A 20954-nucleotide genomic window follows, 5' to 3' on the forward strand; every position below is an offset into this window, starting at 1 on the left:
TGTTTACCACGGAAACAACAAGTTCGCCTCGACACGTGTGCGGGCGTGCTTAGCCCTGGTCTGCGCGTTTATCCACAGATACCAACGCTGCAAAAACTTTGAAGATAATATAGTAGTTGGGTGAGCCGTAACCAGCGAATCAACGCAACTTTCTCCTCTATATAGAATGAGATCGGGTTGTTTTTCTGGAACCAGCAGTTGGCTGCCTTGATACCTGCAGACACACCTCACCGTTACCGTATTGACGGCAGCAGGCGCTTTTTTTCTCACTTCAAATGCAACTCTAATCCCTCGGACTACCAGAGAACCAGAATGATTCTGAGGAAAGTGGAGCCGTGGCTGTGCAGCGTTGTGAGGTCTAGGGTGAGTGGCGCACACACACACACACACTCATACCAATCACACGCTGTCATATCTCTTCCACTTGCTCACTTCCTTTTTTGTAACCCTCTGTGCACTGTCCTTGACCTTAAAGAAACTCTAAAGCTATACCGGACACACTCACTCACACACACGGTGTCTCTCAAACTGTCTACTGTCTATAAAACTATCCAAACCATTCTAAAACAAACGTATGTCTTATGTCAAAGTCATCCAGCTGATTGACTTCCCAGGTTCCGCCTTTAAATCTATATATCAACGTTGGATTACTGAACAAACAACACCCTAGACAATAACACAACAATACATCAAAGAATAGGTGCAATCATCCCCACACAGTCACCGAGTAAACAATAGCCGTTGCATCGACCCTCAGGTGGCGGCGGGCCGGGCGATATCCTCGGCCGTGCCCCCCCAGCCCGTGCCGCCGTTGGACCAGACGCTCCGGGAGTACCTGCGGGCGCTGGAACCGCTGCTGCCGCCCGACGAGTTCCAGCACACCCAGAACAAGGTGCTGAAGTTCGGCCTGAGCGGAGGCCTGGGCCCGCGGCTCCAAGACGGGCTGCTGCGGCGCGCCAGAACCAGTAACAACTGGGTAAAAACACACACTGAAGTGACGCGCACAGACCTGTGTTTTTAAAGCAGGGAACAAGCTTGTTGTGTTGATTGTGTCCCTTGCATTGAGCGACTTGTGTTGTGATTGAATGACAGCTAAGCTGCTAGTATTTTGTTGAAGCGAACCCACCAGGTTCCCTTTAATGTACTTTTTATGTTTACACTTTCTTTACGGCAAATAATGATTCAAAGTCAAGACCAGTGGTACATCCAAATATTTATAGCACAAACGATATTCACATTTTACAAAGCGGGTGTCTGTCTGTCTGTGTGCGTGCGTGTGTGTACGGTGTGTGTGTGTGTAGATCTCCGACTGGTGGGTCCAGCATGCCTACCTGGAGAGCAGACAGCCCCTCCCGGTCCACTCCAACCCGGCAATCTCCCTCCCCCAGAGGGACCACTGCGACTGGAGGGGCCAGCTGCTGTGAGTGACAGCTAGGTGTGAGTGACAGCTAGCCGGTGTGAGTGACAGCCAGCTGTTGTGAGTGACAGCCAAGTGGTGTGACTGACAGCCAACTGGTGTGAGTGACAGCTAGCCGGTGTGAGTGACAGCTAGCCGGTGTGAGTGACAGCTAGCCGGTCTGTTCCCTGAGTCCATTAGCTGAAGCTTCATCCAGAGCTACTTACTTAAGTGAGGCTTAGGAGGCTCAAAACATGGACTCAAAATTTGAGTGGCTACAACAAAAGTCATAACGGGTTTAAAGTACATGTCAGTCATTTTGTGTTAGTGTTGGTGCAAACAGTGACCGTACATATCAGTGATGTTGAGTGGGTCGGGGAAGCTCAGGAGGTAGAGGGTGTTGACTGGTAACCGGAAGGTTGCTAGTTGGATCCCTGGCTCCTCCTAGCCGTGTCAGGTTGTCCCTGAGCAAAACACCTCACCTTTGCTGCTCCCATCGAGCTAAATGTAAAATGTAAATGTTTAGTGAACGTGTGTTGTGTGTTTTCCTCCAGGTTTGCCTCCAAGCTGATCGCAGCAGTGTTGGATTTCAGAGCCAAAGTCAACACGTAAGTACGGAGCTCTGCTTATCAGGGAGTTTAAGGACGAAATACTTCTTATCGTCTGCTCTGACATCGAACTGCGTCACGCACGCACACGCACGCACACGCACGCACGCACGCACGCAATCACACACACAGATTTCGTTAGACAAAGGACGGAGACGTAAGCATTTGTAATTCCCAGCTCTAATCTCTTTACACACTTCTAAATAAAGAGTTATCTTTATAGAGGGTTATCTGAAACCTGTGATATGTGTCAACACTGAAAACAGACTTTATTTCATATATACTGGGTTAACCCAGCGATTGTTAGTGCTCGGCACTTGTTTCTATCAACAAGCCTACTGTACTGACAGCGATATAGTGTTATTTTTCTTTCTTCTGACAAATGTACTTATTGTAAGTCACTTTGGATGAAAGCGTCTGATAAATGTGTAAATGTGTGCTTTGCTCCCTTAAAAGAAATAAAAGGCGAAATTTGCGCTCCCTTTGTGATAAATAACGGCGATAATGTACTTTTTAAGTAAGGTTTGTTCGAACTTACTTCCTGTCCGCCCAGCGGCGAACTTCCTGCGGAGTACATGAGGGGGGAGCCTCTGTGCATGCAGCTCTTCCCACTCCTCTTCTCCAGCTGTCGGATCCCCGGGCCCAAGCATGACTACATCTCCCATCATGCACTGTCCTGCCGCTCCCCCACGCACATCACTGTGGTCAGGAACTACCAGGTGAGGCCCCGCCCCCTTTTTGAATGTGACAGTTGGTTTACTATTTTCTTCTATTTTCTTTTTTCTGTTAAATTTTCCAGCAGTCTTCGGCAGAAATTTGGAGTCCCACATTAGCAACTTTTGGTCTTTGATTAATTAATTTCATCTCAAAGAGTAGGCCTAGTAGGCCAAAGAGTGAAATAGTTAGAACTTTCCAAATTCAAACTATTTTGAAAATTGTTATGTATTTGGAAAATGTTCAGAAATATAGCAAATATAGCTATTTTTGAAAGAGTCCTTTATTTATTTATTAATATACATAAAAAAATATATATTTATGAAAAATATATAAATTATTAAAATAAATGTATTTACAGTAATGATAAAATCGGACTTGCTTGCTGACCTATCTCTGTAAGTGAGCTCGGGCCTTGCAGAGGATGGGTTCAGGCTGGCAGCCGACCCTGCGGCTCTGGGAGTGGCTGGTTGTGATTCAGGAACGCTGTGTCACGAAGCCTCAGAGCGAACCCTCAGAACATGTCTCGCTGCTGCCGGCGAGCCGCCTCTCGGTGGAGCGGGGAAGGCGACGGGTTCACAGCCGCCGTCAGAACACGCGCGCCACAGACGGCTCGGGTGCAGACCTCCCTGGAGTGATCCTAGGTCTCAGGCTCCGCTGGCTGACACAATCACTGACTGAATGCATCCCTCTGCCACTGATAAACGTCCTGATTTCCCCCCTTGTGTCCTCCCTCACTCATACCCTTATCTCCTATCTTCTTTGTTCTCTACCACCGCACCTTCCCTCACTTCCTTCCTTATCTCCCCGTCTCTTCCTCACCCCCCTTAACTCCCTTCGTAATCTCCTCCCCCCTCACTTAATCATTTACCTTATCTCCTCCCTCCCTCTCGCCCTCTCCCATCCTCCCACCCTCACCCCTTCCATCCCCCTCTCCTTCACCCTGCCCCCCTCACTCCATCCCTTCCTCCCTCCCCCCCCTTACCTCACCTCTCTCCCTCCATCCCCTCACCTCCCTTCCTCCCCTCTCTCCCTCCTTCACCCCTTCCCTCCCTTCCTTTCCCCCTCCCCTATCTCACCCCCTTCCCTCCCTCCCTTCCTCAACCCTCCCTTCCTCCTCCCTCCCCCTGACTCCTTTCCACCCCTCGCTCTCTCACCCCCCCCCCCCCCCCCCCCCCCCCCCCCCCCCTTCTCCACCCCCGCTCCGCTCCAGTTCTTCCAGCTGGAGGTGTACAACAGCGACGGCTCCCGTATGACGGAGAGCCAGATCCACGGGCAGCTGCTGCGGATCCGCGCCGCGTCCTGGAAGACGGACAAGGAGCCCATGGGCCTGCTGACCAGCGAGCACCGCCGCACCTGGGGCCAGGCCTACAAGAGGCTGCTCAGAGGTGTGTGTGTGTGTGTGTGCGTGTGTGTGTGTGTGTTGCTGCCTCTGTGTCTGTACTGTGTGTCTCTGGGAGTGTCTGTATGACTGTCTATATGTGTGTCTGTGTGTCTATACTGTGTGGTACTGCCTCTGTCTGTATGTGTCTCTGTCTGTACTGTGTGTCTGTATGTGTGTCTGTCTGTACTGTGTGTCTGTACTGTGTGTCTGTATGTGTGTCTGTCTGTTCTGTGTGTCTGTATGTCTGTCTGTACTGTGTTGTCTATGTCTGTCTGTACTGTGTCTGTCTGTACTGTGTGTCTGTATGTCTGTCTGTACTGTGTGTCTGTCTGTATGTGTGTTACTGCCTCTGTGTCTGTACAGTGCTTCTGTACGCTGACGACACTGCGGGCTCTCTGTGCCTCAGATAAGGTGAACAAGGACTCTGTGCGGGCCATAGAGCAGGGGCTGTTCACTCTGTGTCTGGACTCCCCCGTCATGAGGATCTCAGACGAGAAGTACGGACCCCCACCAACGCTCTCTCTCCTCTCTCTCCCTGTCTCCCCCACTCCCTCCCTCACTTTTGCTCTTTGTTTATCCGTCTCATGCACTCAATAACACGATCTATATCGGCTGTCTGTCTCACTCTTTCTCTTCTCTATTTCTCTTCCTCCTCTTTCTTTCTCTCTTCTCCTCTTTCTCTCTCGCGCTCCTCTCTCCCGCTCCTCTCTCCATCCCTCCATCCCTCCATCCCTCCATCCCTCTCACACTCGATCACACTATCTACATCTGCTGGGCCTCCATGCATCTCGCTCTCTCTGTCTTTCTCTTTCTCCCTCACTCTCACTCTTTCTCTCACTCTTGCTCTTCAGTCGTTTTATCTGTCTCATGCACTCAGTCGCACTCTCTCTGTGTCTATCGGCTGTGTGGCTCCCTTGCATCTCACTCTCGATCACTTTCTCCCGGCCTCTCTCCCGCTCTGTCTGCCTTTCTCTTTCTTTCTTTCATTTCCGCTTTTGGAAAATGCTATGGATTGGGCAAATATTCAGAAATACAGAAAATGTTGCTATTTTGTATAAACAATTATTTAAATTTGATAAAGCATTAACATCAATGATGAGATTTGATCTGCTTGCTTACTTATTTTGTAAGTTAGTAACTTACAGTCTTTGTCTCTGTGTGTGTGTTTTTGTCCTAGTCGATCCTCTGTGATAGCGCTGGCCATTTCATCACATGCTCGTTGTTTATTTATCGTTATCAGTTAAACCTGTAGGGTCAACCTGGAGGGGGGAAAAGGACACCTGCTCTATTGTTGTATACCTCAAGATGTTTCTCTTTCCCCTCACTTCCTCATTGGGACACTGTTGACCTCGTATGCTGGGTCCTTCTCTGATTGGCTCTCATTTTGATGGACAGATACGCCAGCCGCATGGCTGCCCAGGTTCTGCACGGGGGCGGGACCTTTTCAAACAGTGGCAACCGTTGGTTCGACAAGACGCTGCAGGTCAGAGCAGCGCCTCATTGGTTGAAAGTCAAATGGACTGCATTTATACAGCTCTTTTCTAACCAGCGGCCACTCAAAGCGCTTTACAATACTGCATCACATTCACCCATTCACACACACATTCACACACCGACGGCGGTGTCAGCCACCCAGGGCGACAGCCGGCTGGTACGGAGCAGTCAGGGTGAGGCGTCTCGATCAGGGACACCTCGACACTAGGAGGAGCCGGGGAACGAACTAGCAACCTCCCGGTTACCGGCCAACCCGCTCTACCTCCTGAACCACACGCCAGCACCATTGCTGACAGACAGACAGAGTTCATCTCGACTCTGCATAGAAACCAATGCGCAGCCACCATTGAATGTTGTACGTCCTGGCACTTGTACATTGCACTTATTCAAGGTACTTAATTGTGTAGCATCTACAGTAGCTGCTATCGCTGCTTTACACGGGGAATGGGTTAGCCTAGCGATTGTAATACTTGCACTTGGTTCTATGAACGTCTTTACTGTACCGACAGTGATATATTGTTTCACTTCTTATGACAAATGTACTTATTGTAACAAATGCACTTATTGTAAGTCGCTTTGGATAAAAGCGTCTGCTAAATGTAAATGTAAATTGCTGCCCGACTCACGAAACATTGATTTTGAGACTATGACACATGATACATGACCAGAAACATAACGTTTAGTGATCTTTCATACAATAACACTCTTTAGCTTCCATCACTGTAGGATTAGCTAAGATCAAAGAGCAGATTGTAAAATAAGCCTAACTAACTAATGTCGTGTTCCGGTTGTGTCCCCAGTTCATCGTAGGGGAGGACGGCTCCTGGGGTCTGCTGTACGAACAGGCCACCGCTGAGGGCCCACCCATCGCCACCCTATTGGACCACGTCCTCGACTACTGGTAGGATACGCCCCCTAGTGGCACGGAGCACCGAACCGTCGTTCAACGCGTTTAATCGGCTGGCGCTCTTAAAGTCAAAGGTCGTAGAGAGACAGACAGACAGACAGACAGACAGACAGACACCGACTCCCTTAGGGAAAAGGACAATCAAGTTTACATAAGAAAAAATATAAAGCCTTGAATAAATATCTGACAAACGTCAGTGGTGTTCTTGACTCTGGTTCTGTTCTGTACTGGTTCTGGACGGTTCTCTGTGCTGTTCTTCACTCTGGTTCTGGTTGTGGTCTGTTCTGTTCTTGACTCTGGTTAAGGTTCTGTCCTCTTCTTCTCTGTGCTGTTCGTGACTCTGGTTCTGGGCTGTTCTTCTCAGTTCTTTTCTTCTCTATACTGTTCTAGACCCTAGTTCTGGTTCTGTTCTATCCTGTGCTGTTCTTGACTCTGGTTCCTCTGGTTCTTCTCTGAGCTGTTCTTGACTCTGGTTCCTCTGGTTCTTCTCTGAGCTGTTCTTGACTCTGGTTCCTCTGGTTCTTCTCCGAGCTGTTCTTGACTCTGGTTCCTCTCGGTTCCTCTCCGAGCTGTTCTTGACTCTGGTTCCTCTGGTTCTTCTCCGAGCTGTTCTTGACTCTGGTTCCTCTGGTTCTTCTCTGAGCTGTTCTTGACTCTGGTTCCTCTGGTTCTTCTCTGAGCTGTTATTGACTCTGGTTCCTCTGGTTCTGCAGCCAGAAGCCGGACCCCAAGCGCTCCCCCCTGGTGCCCCTGCCCATGCCCCGGAAGCTCTACTTCCTGATCGACAAGGACATCAAGAGGGACATCGAGCACGCCAAGCAGAACCTCGACATGTAGGCCCCCCTCCTCCTCCTCCTCCTCCTCCTCCTCCTGCTCCCCCCCTCCTCCTCCCCCTGCTCCTCCTCCTCCTCCTCCCCCCCCTCCTCCTCCTCCTCCTCCTCCTCCCTGTGAAGCAGTCGCCTGTCGCCTTGGTTTTTAAACCTGTTTTAAGTCTTACATGAAGGACATCACAGGACTCACTTTGACCGTTTACCGCTGCGTGTGTGTGTGTGTGTCTGTGTGTGTGTCTGTGTGTGTGTGTGTGTGTGTGTGTGTGTGTCTAAGCTTACGTAGCTGCTGAACATGATGATGCTCCATGGCCGTCGAACAGTAGCAGTTTGGAGCCATAGGGCCAAGCATCAATGGAATGGAAAACGAAATCACCGCTGAAACCCTCTTGCTCTTCCTACTCCTTCTCCTCCTGCTCCTTTATCTCCTGATCTTCATTCTCCTGTTTCTTCTCCTCCTGCTTCTCCTCCTGCTTCTCCTCCTCCCCCTGCTCCTCCTCCTCTTCCTCCTCCAGCCTGATCAACGACCTGGACGTGAACGTGTTCAACTTCCGGCGGTTCGGGAAGGATCTCCCGAAGGCGCACGGCCTCAGTCCCAACGCCTTCATCCAGGTGGCGCTACAGCTCTCCTACTACAGGTACCGGCCCCATGGAGTCATTACAGTCTGCTTACGCTGTCTGATGAATGACCTCAGCTGGTCTGCTACATGAAAGGGTGTGAGGATGGGTATACAAACATTTAGGGAAATTGAGGGTTCCTTCTGGTTTATCTGTGTCTCTTTGTGTTTGTGTGTGTGCGTGTGTGTGTGTGTGGGTGTAACTCTCACTCTTTCTGTGTGTGTGTCTCTTTCTGTGTGTGTGTGCGTGTGTGTGTGTGTGTGTGTGTGTGTCTGTGTGTGTGTGTGTGTGTATGTGTGTGTGTCCCTCTCTCTCTGTGTCTCTCTCTCTCTCTGTCTGTGTCTGTTCATCTGTCTCTCTCTCTGTCTCTGTGTGTGTCTCTCTGTCTCTGTATGTGCCTATCACTCTGTCTCTGTGCGTGTCTCTCTCTCTGTCTCTGTGTGTCTCTCTCTCTGTCTCTATGTGTCTCTCTGTCTCTGTGTGTGTGTCTCTCTCTGTCTCTGAGCGTGTCTCTCTGTCTCTGTGTGTGTCTCTCTGTCTCTGTGAGTGTCTCTCTGTGCGTGTCTCTCTGTCTCTGTGTGTGTCTCTCTGTGTGTGTCTCTCTGTCTCTGTGTGTGTCTCTCTGTCTCTGTGTGTGTCTCTCTGTCTCCGTGTGTGTCTCTCTCTGTCTGTCTGTCTGTCTGTCTGTCTGTCTGTCTGTCTGTCTGTCTGTCTGTCTGTCTGTCTCTCTGCAGGGTCCACGGGGAGGTGTGTCCGGCCTGTGACATGGTGTCTCTCCGGATGTTCCGTGGCGGGCGGACGGAGTTCATCCGCTCGCCCACCAGGCAGACCCTGGACTTCATCCAGGCCTTCGACGACCCCGCCCTATCGGTGAGCCGGGTTCGGTTCCGGGTTCGATTCCCTAATGTCTGGGGGCCTAATCTGTAGCCAGCGTAGTGCAAGTTGCCCTCTCTTCCTACCTGCCTCCTCAACAACATGTATCTTAGTTCTCTGTAAGTCGCTTTGGATGAAAGCTAACGCTAATGCTCACCACCAATGCCTAACGCTAACGGCTAAAGCGAACTGCTAACGGCTAACGGCTAACGCTAAGCGCTACTAGATCATTATAGTCGGGGAGATGCTTATCAACTCTGTGTGTTCCCCGGTGTCTCGCAGAGGGAAGCAAAACTACAGCTGTTCCGGGAGGCTGTGGATGTGTATTCAGCGCTGACGGATCGGGTAACTGTTCTCAAACGTCCACGATAAACACCTTTTGTTGTAGATACTTCTTGTTCCTTATTAAAGGAGAAGAAACGTTACAACACGTCCAAGACAAACACGGAAACCATCACACACGACTCTCTGGAATCGAGACCATATTTATTTTTCGGGAATTTGCTTAATTCAGGAAGCAAACAGTTTCTTTGTATTGGCAGCACGAAACACGATGTTTACTCTTTACGATGGAATAACTGTCATTTGGATAGACTACTTCCGTTCCTACTAAAGGCTGCAAACTGCTGTGTCTCTGTTCTGTAGTTCTTTTTTTCTTGTTTTGTACTTTGTAAGGTTGTACCTAATATAACTTAAAATAACGTAACATAATGTAGACTAATGTTATTATTCGCCAAACAGCTAGCGTTTAGAGCCAAGATGGTGGCCTTTAGATGACTATGGCCTAAGGCCCATGTCTTCACTGACCCCCTTGTCCCTCTGCCCCCCCCCCCCCGCCCTCCCAGGCACTGCGGGGCCAGGGTCTAGACCGCCACCTGCTAGGCCTGAAGCTGCAGGCCATTGAGGAGGGCCTCAGCATCCCCAAGGTGTTCATGGACACCGCCTACGGCCTGGCCACTCACTGGAGGCTCCGCACCGGGCAGGTCAGACCCCCCACCCCCCCCCCTCTGACCACTGACTCCCCTCCCCATTGTGTATCTTCCTGGATATGAGGTCCAGGAAGAGGATAGATGGGTGAAGGCCATCCATATGGAGTCACTTATGAGAATGCTTTTTTTTTCAAATGTTTTTATATTAAGGACATCACCGGACTCACTTTGACACTGGGAGGTGTGTGTGTGTGTGTTTGTGTGTGTGTGTGTGTACGTGTGTGTCAGTTGAAAGAGATATAGCATAGGGCCCTAGGTTGGGAATCAAACCTGTATTCCTACGAGGGATCTGATCAGAACACTTAACGGGCTGAGCGGCATAGCGGCCGATGGCATTTGTGGTGCTAATGGAGTCCTACCCGTTCCTCTGGTTAGGGTTAGAGGAAAGAGGAACCACCTTTTTCTTGTTATGCAAGTGAAACTCGGTTTTAAACGTCAAGGGTTTCAATCAAAGATAGGCATGTTGGCGGTTGATTTCCAGTGCGATTCGGGATATAACAACTGGAGAGAAAACCTTCACATCGTAATACTATTTCGGACGTGGTCTCTAGTGTCGGACCACAGCTTTCTTCAAGAAGGAAGTAGGACTTATTTAGTGAAAGGGTGTTTCTCAGACACATGATTGAGAAAACGTCACATGGTGGTACATTCCAGCAATCCACTCACACTCTATTACACACACTATTACTACTAGATTAACTAAAAACGGGACAATCTGTAACAAAAAGAACAACAATGTGCAAACAAAGAGTGCGAGCCATGACCACAGTGAGAGTCTCTTCTCTCCAGATAAGAGGTTTCGTCTCTAATCTCCGCCGGGGACGTCCCTCGTCGTGTCGGACCTGTTCCCCCCAGCGTAACGCTCTCTGTCTCTCTGAGCTCCTCAGATGATTAACCGGGGCTGCGATGGGGTACACAGTGCTGTCGTGGGCGAGGCGTAACGCCGTCTTCTCCATTGTGTTGACATCATTTACATACAGGAAGCTTTGGGTGGCTGCCCTTGTGAGATAAAAGCGTTTTAAGGCCGTGTTAAAACACAAGTGTTACACAAGCACACACTCGGGGTATGAGGAATTTCTATGCTAATTGTTTGTTTGTTTAGTATTAGTTTAATATTGCTTTAATCGCCACTTTTTGGTTGGAAGGATCATAGTGTGTTACGGTAATATAACAATACAGAAATTAAAATGAGAACAGGTCTATTGTCAACTTTATTAGATTGGAATGGAAATGTTATTGTGACACAACATTAAACATAATTAATTATGGATTAAACATTTTAAAAAGACACCGCACATGTTTATGAGAGCTAGTTGGAACGAACCGTGAAGGAATGGGTTGGGTCGTGTTTGAATGTGTTCAAATATGAGTGTTGGACCTCAGCCAATGGGAGCGCCTGCCAGCCTTCTGTATAGTTTGGGGGGGGGGGGGGGAGTGATTGGTGGTGTGTGATTGGTTGAAACTGTTTCAACCAGAAAGTTGGATCAGCTGTGAAGGAAGTTCATGACGTTGATGTAAAATAGGTAAATACCATCACAGTTTGCGGGAAACGATTAAAAAAAGAGGAATAAAATGATTTTTAAGAAGTAAATTAGCATGTCATGTCATTCATTGGGTTGTTCACAACACTTTTTGGCCTGTGACCCCTTTCAAACTCTGAACATTTTCACAACCAAAACTTAGCTCGTGGCTACGAATCCTAAGCTAGTCTGTTCCTGTCTGCAGGAACATTCAAACCCAAACTGCAGCATCTAATACCGCTAGATGTCCACAATCTCCCACAACCTCCTGCTCCTCACCCTCCTGCTCTTCACCCTCCTGCTCTTCACCCTCCTGCTCTTCACCCTCCTGCTCCTCATCCTCCTGCTCTTCACCCTCCTGCTCTTCACCCTCCTGCTCCTCACACTCCTGCTCCTCACCCTCCTGCTCTTCACCCTCCTGCTCCTCACACTCCTGCTCCTCACCCTCCTGCTCTTCACCCTCCTGCTCCTCACCCTCCTGCTCTTCACCCTCCTGCTCTTCACCCTCCTGCTCTTCACCCTCCTGCTCTTCACCCTCCTGCTCTTCACCCTCCTGCTCCTCATCCTCCTGCTCTTCACCCTCCTGCTCTTCATCCTCCTGCTCTTCACCCTCCTGCTCTTCACCCTCCTGCTCTTCACCCTCCTGCTCTTCACCCTCCTGCTCTTCACCCTCCTGCTCCTCATCCTCCTGCTCTTCACCCTCCTGCTCTTCACCCTCCTGCTCTTCACCCTCCTGCTCTTCACCCTCCTGCTCTTCACCCTCCTGCTCTTCACCCTCCTGCTCATGCTCCAACTCCTCCATCTCCTCCTGCCCCTCCTCCTCCTCCGGTTCACCTTCTGCTCCTCCATCTCCTGCTCTCCTCCTCCTGCCCCTTCTCCTCTTCCTGCTCCTCACACCAAGCCACAGGTGGGGAACCCACCATTGGATCCCCTGACCCCGCCCCTGACCCCCTGTCTCCCTCTCCATACCACCCCCAGGTGCCCTCCAACACGGACAGCGTGATGTGCTTCGGGCCGCTGGTCCCCGACGGCTACGCGGTCTGCTACAACCCCCAGGCCGACCACGTGCACTTCTCCGTCACCGCCTTCAACTGCTGCGAGGAGACGGACGCCGAGACGCTGGCCCGCAGCCTCAAGCACACGCTGGGCCAGCTGCAGGAGCTGCTGCTGCCGCCCACTGCCACCGCCGCCGCCTAGCGGGGGGACGGGGGGAGACTTCGGGAAAGTTAGATCGGGATTTCTGATCGGTTTGGTTTTTTTTGTGTGTTTTGGAGAACGTCTTTGTATATCGGAGGCCTTCGCGAGGCTGGTTTAGCTTGAGATGATTCCTAATGCTACTCTGGCTATTGGTACGCTAGCTAGCGCTATGCTACCTAATGCTACGGTTGCTAATGAAATGTTAGCTAATGCTATGGTTGCTAATGCTATGCTAGCTAGTGCGACGTACGTTAATGATATGTTGGCTAATGCTACGGTCGCTAAGGATGTGTTAGCTGGTGCTATGTTAGCTGATGCTATGGTAGCAAGAGAATACTACATGAGCTAGGGATACATGCTAGTCGATGCTATGTTAGGTAATTTTATGGTAGCTAGCTGATGCTTGCTAATGGTACAATGCTAGTTGAGGCTTCACTAGCTTATGCTAAGCTTATCAATTTTGTATGATGAAAGATCATTTTTGTAAGTACTGTTCGTAATGTACTTCTATTGAGCAATGCTGCCAAAAAAAAGTATTTTCCTTTCACTAGTTGTATTCCCTTACTCTATCATAAAAAAAAATGTGATAGAGAATAATGTAGTATTTTGTAAACGTATCTCTGTTTGAGATAGCTTCTTAGACTGTTATGTTTTTAAGCCAATGTTTAACCGAAGCCAAGACCGTTTAATGAGCTTTAAGAACAAAAACAATGTATTGGCTGAAAGTATTATCGGTTGCACTGCTTTTTAAAGTTACTTTGATTATCAACGGAATGAGAGCATTTGTCCAAAAGGACAACCCATTAAAGTTTGTTTGTTGTTTGATAGGCTTGTTGTATTTTTACTCCCTGACATGCATTGATTATGTCAAACATAATTTCTCAATTTTAAAGTAGATCTGTACATTTCAGGGTGGATAATAATAAAATAAAATGTGTAAGATATGGATTCTTTAGATATAATTCTCCTTTAAATTATCATCAAAATGAATTACAATAGATGGATACAAAATATGAGTCACATTCATGTTTTTTATAAATATGTATATATATATTTATACACACATACATATGTATGCATACATAACTGACCGACTCGTCTCCCTCCCTCCCAGAGCTATAATCCCTCCCAGAGGGCCGGCGGTAGAAACCGGAAGTACGTCACACACTGTCCAGTCCAGCGTGATTAAAACGGGAATAAACAAAGGGCAGCCGAGCTCAGCCGCTCGCTGTTTTTATAGTCCCAGGCTGCAGATCGAGGACTGGTTTCAGGTCAAGGATTGGCTTCGTTCCACCGCGGCGCTGGGGAAACCGACTGGTTTATACTATGATGTTTCCCTGATGGTCGTTATGATGGCACTGGGACGGTAGTCGGACAACATTGCCCGCCACAACCAATTTTTATCTCGGTAGTCGATCGTTTTTAATATTGTTTTGAATTAGATTTTTTATTGAATTAAATTGTTTTTAAGTGCATGCCAGAGTATGAAAGGGGCACACTCAACTCCACCAAGCCGGAGCAGGAGCGGGGGATCCGGGCTGCTCTGGGGGGTGATCGGAGTGTGCCTGTGGGCAGCGGCAGTGGGATTCAAACCGGTCATCATCGTCCATGGATTGTTCGACAGCTCCAGTGATTTTTTAACTTTGAGTCGTTTTATCAACGAGGTAAGACACGAACAGAACCGGCCCCGTGTGTGTGTGTGTTTGTTCTCAAATAGGAACACAACTATCCGCCGAACCCCCTGCAAGAAGGTGGCCATTGGGGGTCTGAAGAGATGCATGGTGTTTTATTGGATGTTACACCATTTTTGTGTTTATTGAGATCCAGGGGACCAAGGGCGTTCTGATGAGTGGTTATTTAACAGGTTGTCTTGAGGGCTGCCTCTCTTGAGGATGTGATCACGGAAAGCTGTGGGCTGCATGCTCGGAATGGCAGTTTAGCACGTCATGTTCTTTCTGTCTTTCCTCCACCAAAGTGGATCATACTTGTGTTATAAACACGCCATGTGCTCATATAAAGTCTGAACGAATGCATGAGTTGGGTCCGAAATGCAGCAATAACATTTAAAGGTTGCCTTTTTATGTTTTTAAACTGGGACACGATACTGTTGCTGTTGGACTTTGAGCTTTTCGTCTTCACCAATATGCACCAATATAATATATACACAAAACAACAACAACAACAAATCAAATAGTCGCCGTCGCACCGACCTGCCCTACATTTATATATTTAGACATGTATATGCATGTGATAATCACCATCATTTCCATGACCGCCTGGCGGACGTGTGTCTCATGAGCTGTGTACTGTCTGTACCTCATGATGTACTGTACCTAAGGGCTGTTCCTCATAATGTACCTCACGATGTTCCTCACGCTGTGTGTGTAGTCTCACCCCGGGACCAATGTGTCGGTCATCGACATGTTCGACCGGAGCTCCAGCCTGCAGCCGATGTGGAAGCAGGTGGAGGGCTTCAAGGCGGCCATTTACCCCATCATGCAGAACGCCGAAGACGGGGTCAACTTCATCTGCTACTCCCAGGGTGGGTGTCTCACTGTCTGTGTCTTTGTGTCTGTCCCCTTAGTTGTGCTCGATCTGTCTTTCTCTTGCTCTGTTTCTGCTTTGTGGCTCTTTCTAGCTCTCTGTCTGTCTGTCTGCCTGTCTGCTTGTCTGTCTGTTTGTCTCTCTCTCCAGCTCTTTGTCTCTGTCTGTCTCTATGTGTGTGTGTCTCTCTAGAGAAAGACGGTAATTTACAGACTGGTTAATTAAAGACACAAGCGTTGATCGATCGTAACACTTTCCTCTTTTACGCATTTCACAATCATCGACATTTCACCATGTCACCACCGTGTTAAATCCCCCATTACGACGTCGTCCCTCGATCGACCCACAGTAAAGTCCCACCAATCTTCATAGCCATCAGTGTGAAGTACTGCCCATCTCCGAGACAGACAGCTTACCTGCTTATCCCTCCCCCCTCTTTGTCTCACCCTGATGATGTCATCACAGGGGGACTGATCTGCAGGGGCATCCTGGCCACACTGCCGGACCACAACGTGCACACCTTCATCTCCCTGTCCTCTCCCCAGGCCGGCCAGTACGGGGGTGAGTTCCCCTCCCTTCACCCTGTGTTCGACTCCCGGGCTAAAGGTTCTGGGATTGTATCTCCGATGTCCGCAGTCTATTCAGGACTGTAGGCTTTCAAGGGCAAGATGACCCCTGACCCCTCTCTGCTCCTAATTAATCGGCTCAAAGGATGCGAGAGAGAGAGAGAGAGAGAGAGAGAGAGAGAGAGAGAGAGAGAGAGAGAGAGAGAGAGAGAGAGAGAGAGAGAGAGAGAGAGAGAGAGAGAGAGAGAGAGAGAGAGAGAGAGAGAGAGAGAGAGAAAATTATTTTATTATATTATCTATAATAGATTTCCGCTTCTGCTGACTGGAAGCAGACATCCAAAACGATCTTGCTAATGGCTGAAGATAAAGGAAAGTGAAATACAAAGTCATTAAAAATGACTTTGTATTCACTCATACATATGGTTTAGTAAGACAGCCTCACAATCTCTATCTTGTTATTTAGCACTTGTAAGAGTGAATTCAAATGTCATCAGGGAGAAGGTAGGGCATAAGACCTCTAGCTCAAAGACATAAGGGATTGAACCTGGACCCTTTTTGCCTTGGAGATGACATCTTGGCCACCACACTAAAAGGTCTTACTTGGCCCAGAGCTTTACAGTTAAACTATGGACTATAAAGAATGCATAAATCAAGCCTGGTGCCTAATTGGTTTCCTGTGCTCACTTCCTGTTCTCGGTCTTCCTCCCAGACACAGACTACCTGAAGTATCTGTTCCCCCAGTTCATGAAGTCCAACCTCTTTCATCTCTGCTACACCTCGGTGGGCCAGCGCATCTCCATCTGCAACTACTGGAACGGTAGGAGCACCACACACACACACACACACACACACACACACACACACACACACACACACTTACACTTATCCCCACCCTAACCCTAGAGCAAGATGACCCCTGACCCCTACTGGCTCCTTACACACATGGATCTGATCCCATTGTATGTCGCTTGGGGTTAGAGCTTCTGTTGAATGACGAAGTAGTAAATAGTAATAGTAGTAAATATTTATACTTTTCTATAATTTCACAGTATACTGTGGTAGCGGCAAAAGTAGGGTTTTAGTCTGCGTCTGTGGTGATTCGTCCCGTGATGAATCGCTTTCCAACGATCCTTAACCAAAACAAACCGTCTCTAACCCAACCCCTAAACCAACCGTCTCTAACCTAACGTGTGTGTGTGTTCTCCCTTTTCAGACCCCCACCACAGGGACATGTATGTGAACAGCAGTGACTACCTGGCGTTGCTGAACAGCGAGAGAGAGAACCCCAAATCAGCAGGTCAGCCCGCCTTCACGGTCAAATATCCTTGTTACCAACCTACGCACACCTGCATTTACATTTTGGGCATTTAGCTGATTTTATCCAAAGCGACTTACAATAAGTGCATTTGTCAGAGGAAAGAGGAACAACAATATTTCACTGTCGGCACAGTGAGGATGTTCATAGAACCAAGTGCCAAGCACTAACAATTGTTAGGTTAACCCATTCCCAGTATACAACAGTGATAGCTGGGATAAGATGCTACACAACTAAGTACTATAACTAAATACAACATACAACAAGTGCGTACATTAAGTGCCAGGTCATAAAACATACAATAAGTAGGAGGGGGGGGGCTATGCATAGTCTAGGTGAACTCTGCACACGTGAGTTCATGTCTGCATCGAGACGAGGGCCTGTGTTACCCACAATGCACCAGGGTTCCACCCTGTATGTTATCAGGTGTTTACATTGGGCTCTGTGTACCGTCCCCGCTCTGCAGAATGGAAGACTAACTTCCTGAAGATTAAGAAGCTGGTGTTGGTTGGAGGGCCTGATGATGGAGTGATCACGCCCTGGCAATCCAGGTGAGTCTGCACCCCCCTGCGAGTGTGACCCACCCCCCCCCTCGCGGTCGATGGGTCTGCATCACCACCGCCATCACCGTCGAAACCCTGCAGAAACATTCACGAGAAAGGGGAAGTAGTTGTAATGTGCGGGCAGGTTTAATGCTTAAGGTTATCGAACACAGCCCTGATAACTGAACAGGTTCTTTAATTCTGTGATATACTGCAGAATAAAGATTACAAATGTGTTACAAAGGCTTGGCAATAAAGGCACAATAACTGTTTTAGAGGGTCTGTTTTCGTCTGAACTGTCAGTGTGTAAGGTATCATGCTATGCCCGGCGGGCACACTGAAAGTACAAACCAAACCTGTGTTGTACGAGCAGATAATGTACCCAGTCTGTAACTAAAGTCATTAATAATTCAAACAATGAGTCAATGGGAAAAGCCAAGAGCACTTGAAGTATTCATTTTATAACGATCAAAAACCTGTTCACAAAGCAGACATTCAATGTTTGGAATAACAACGACAGAAAGAGTCAGTGGTGGATGACCTCGTTTCTAAGAAGAGAGTCCAGAGATTGCCTTAGGAATTAAAAAAACGAACTGTACATTTTGTAATGTTTGACAGAGGCGTCTAGCTGCTCACATGACCAACACCCGCAGGAAAACCCCTCTGCCCTTCCAAACATTTTCCATCAAGGTTTTCTGTGTTTTTCGTGTAATACATTCCCAGTGTGTAACTGATAAAACGGTGCCCTAAATAGACGCATGCGCTCACATGACCTGTCTCTCTCGCTTTCAGTCAGTTCGGTTTCTATGACGACAACGAGACTGTTGTGGAAATACAACACCAGGAAGTAAGCAGCATTCTTTTCCAAAATATTTGTTTTAAGAGTTTTGGCTTGTGTTGTGTAGGGCAATTTGAATGTGTATTCAAATTGCCCTTTTTTAAATGTATTCAAAAGTGTTGAAATCCATACAAACACACCAGGGAGCCCCATGGTCCTAGTGGTCACTGAGGGAATAACGTTGATAAACGACCAACCACAAACGTTTGGTTTTAAAGGTCTCTGTAACGGATACTCTGCTGATGTATCGAGGCCCTCAGCTTGGGAGACCCCTTGAATTCATGCAAATAGGAAAGTTGTATATTATTATGACATGTATATTAGTGTTAATATTGCAACATGTTTTATTTGTATGAATAGCACAGCATGTTTATAAGTATAAATATTACAACATGCTTATTAGTATAAATATCACAACATGAACATTAGTGTAAATATTATAACATGTATATATGTAATATATTAATATTACAACATGAATATGACAACATTTATATTGGTGTGAATATTACAACATGAATATCACAACATAAATATTACAACATTAAAACATATACTGTATATTAGTGTATTACAACATTTCTTCCTAAACTGAGGCCTGACGGTACCAGTCCTGACCTGTCCTCTCTTCTCTCCCCCTTCCAGGTCTACCTGCGGGACTCGTTCGGGTTGAAGACCCTGGGGGCGCGCGGAGACCTGGTGATCTGCTCCATGGCCGGGGTGCAGCATGTCTGGTGGCACTCCAACGAGACCGTCTACCAGACCTGCATCGACAAGTGGCTGCAGTAGACCTCCGCCACCCTGGGACCACATACATATACGTTCACACACATGCATGCATGCATGCACACACACACACACACACACACACACACACACACACACACACACACACACACACACACACACACACACACACACACACACACACACACACACTATGTTCATTGTCCCCTACCATGGGCCAGGGGAGGAGTTTAAAATATTTATATGAATTATTTCTCTTTTACATGTTGTGTGTGTGTGTGTGTCCATGCCTGTGTGTTTACGTGTGCTTCGCCAGCGACCGCAACAACACAACACAACACAACTGTGCCTGACTGACATTTTGAGATTGTGCCTCCATGACAACCCGCAATGCCCGCCCTCCTCGTCGCCGTGGAGATTGTTTGTATGTCTTTTTATTTTCTATCCAGTAGAGGCAGACTCCCTGTGTTTTTTAGCCTGCAAACCTTTTAAAGAAAAGTGTTTTTAAATTACTATTTTTGTGGTCAAACGTGTCTCCGATAGTAATTCTGCAACATGCATTCAAGTCGTGCTTGTGTAGTTTCTCTGCAGTAGAACCATGCCTTAAAGTAGGATCTCCCTCCCCCTCCGTGGGTCTTAATCACCCAGCGGGCATCTTGAGTTGAAAGATTTAAGGTCCCATATTATACCACCAGGAGGGAGTGTGATTAGCCGTTAGAAGCCGTTTTGAAAATCTGCCTCTTCTGACATCACATGTGGGTGTGTCCACCTAGATGTATGACGGATAGATGAGCAACGTTTGCTACAGTCCACTGGTTAGGCTGGTAGACTGATCTATCCAGCACATATCTAGGTGGACACGCCCACTTGTGATGTCACTGAAAAACAGGAAGAGGCCGATTTTCAAACAGCTTGTAATGGCTAATGACACTCACACCTGGTGGTGTGATATAGGACCTTTTAATATTCAGTTCCCTTCACACAGCTAGTGTCTGGAACCAACATGTTTGCCAGGTGAATGAGGCCCGTGAAGCACATCAATCTGATAACCAACGCCTAAGTGCTAAGACTCACTGCCTTTATCAAAGATTGGGGCCGTACAGGAAATGGAAGAGACGTGACGGCTGGGGTCAAAGGAGTGTAAAAGGAAGTGGTTGTGTTTGTTTACCTCTGCCCTGTCATACTCGTTAACCCCCCCTTCCCGCCCGTGACGTTTAGAAATCTCAGGTGTTTTACTAAATGTTTCGTCAGTCCGTCTGTCCGTTTTAGGTTATTCTGGATAAAAAATTCAGAATGTTCATTGCTCTCGGTTGTATTATCGTTGTTTTTTTTGTTTATTTCACAGTTACAAAGATTTAACTTTCAAATGAGGGAAATGTGCTCGCCTCCAACGGCTTTGTGTTGTACCTGAGGATGATTATTAAATGACAGAGATTTATGAGGGAAGTTTTAAATATTACGTATAATATGGATATTGTGTTTTTTGAGTCTGCAGTATTATCATGTGTATGTATTTTTACATTGTCATATACTTGGTTTAATGTTTGCTTGTACTGTTAAACTGAAGTGTATTCATGGTGAATTATTGGATACATGCTTTTAAACTATATGTCCGAACAGATAATACAGTCCTAACAATTTTACCGATGTAGAATATTTTGTTGGTGTTCACCACAAATTCCACATGATCCGCAGTATAAGAATAAGTAGCAGTATGAAAAGTGCTTAATTGCCTGGAAAGTTGCACATACATGGAATTATCAGATAGAATTGTCATATGTATATTTATGTGCAAACCTACCTGACATAAAGCTATTTCTTGTATAACGTGCCCAAATAATTAAGTGTAATTTTTAAAATATCCAATAAAAACGA

The 20954-nt window shown here is 47.5% G+C and overlaps 2 protein-coding genes across 2 annotated transcripts; both read left to right on the plus strand.

Annotated features, from left to right (window-relative positions):
- Window positions 1-15: 15 nt before the first annotated feature.
- Window positions 16-13352, plus strand: cratb (carnitine O-acetyltransferase b). Its single transcript, XM_079749227.1, has 15 exons — window positions 16-363; window positions 758-976; window positions 1302-1420; window positions 1951-2004; window positions 2558-2723; window positions 3932-4106; window positions 4509-4599; window positions 5498-5585; window positions 6397-6497; window positions 7217-7336; window positions 7846-7968; window positions 8683-8818; window positions 9104-9166; window positions 9667-9804; window positions 12309-13352. The coding sequence occupies exons 1-15, from the start codon at window positions 313-315 to the stop codon at window positions 12525-12527; spliced, it is 1863 nt and encodes a 620-aa protein (XP_079605353.1). The 5' UTR covers window positions 16-312; the 3' UTR covers window positions 12528-13352.
- A 372-nt stretch (window positions 13353-13724) lies between these two features.
- Window positions 13725-20937, plus strand: ppt2b (palmitoyl-protein thioesterase 2b). Its single transcript, XM_079749846.1, has 8 exons — window positions 13725-14191; window positions 14916-15069; window positions 15537-15632; window positions 16347-16454; window positions 16851-16934; window positions 17419-17503; window positions 18287-18341; window positions 18978-20937. The coding sequence occupies exons 1-8, from the start codon at window positions 14012-14014 to the stop codon at window positions 19119-19121; spliced, it is 906 nt and encodes a 301-aa protein (XP_079605972.1). The 5' UTR covers window positions 13725-14011; the 3' UTR covers window positions 19122-20937.
- The last annotated feature ends 17 nt before the right edge of the window (window positions 20938-20954 follow it).

Source organism: Pollachius pollachius (genome assembly GCF_949987615.1).
Source record: "Pollachius pollachius genome assembly, chromosome: 13".
NCBI classification, from domain to species: domain Eukaryota; kingdom Metazoa; phylum Chordata; class Actinopteri; order Gadiformes; family Gadidae; genus Pollachius; species Pollachius pollachius.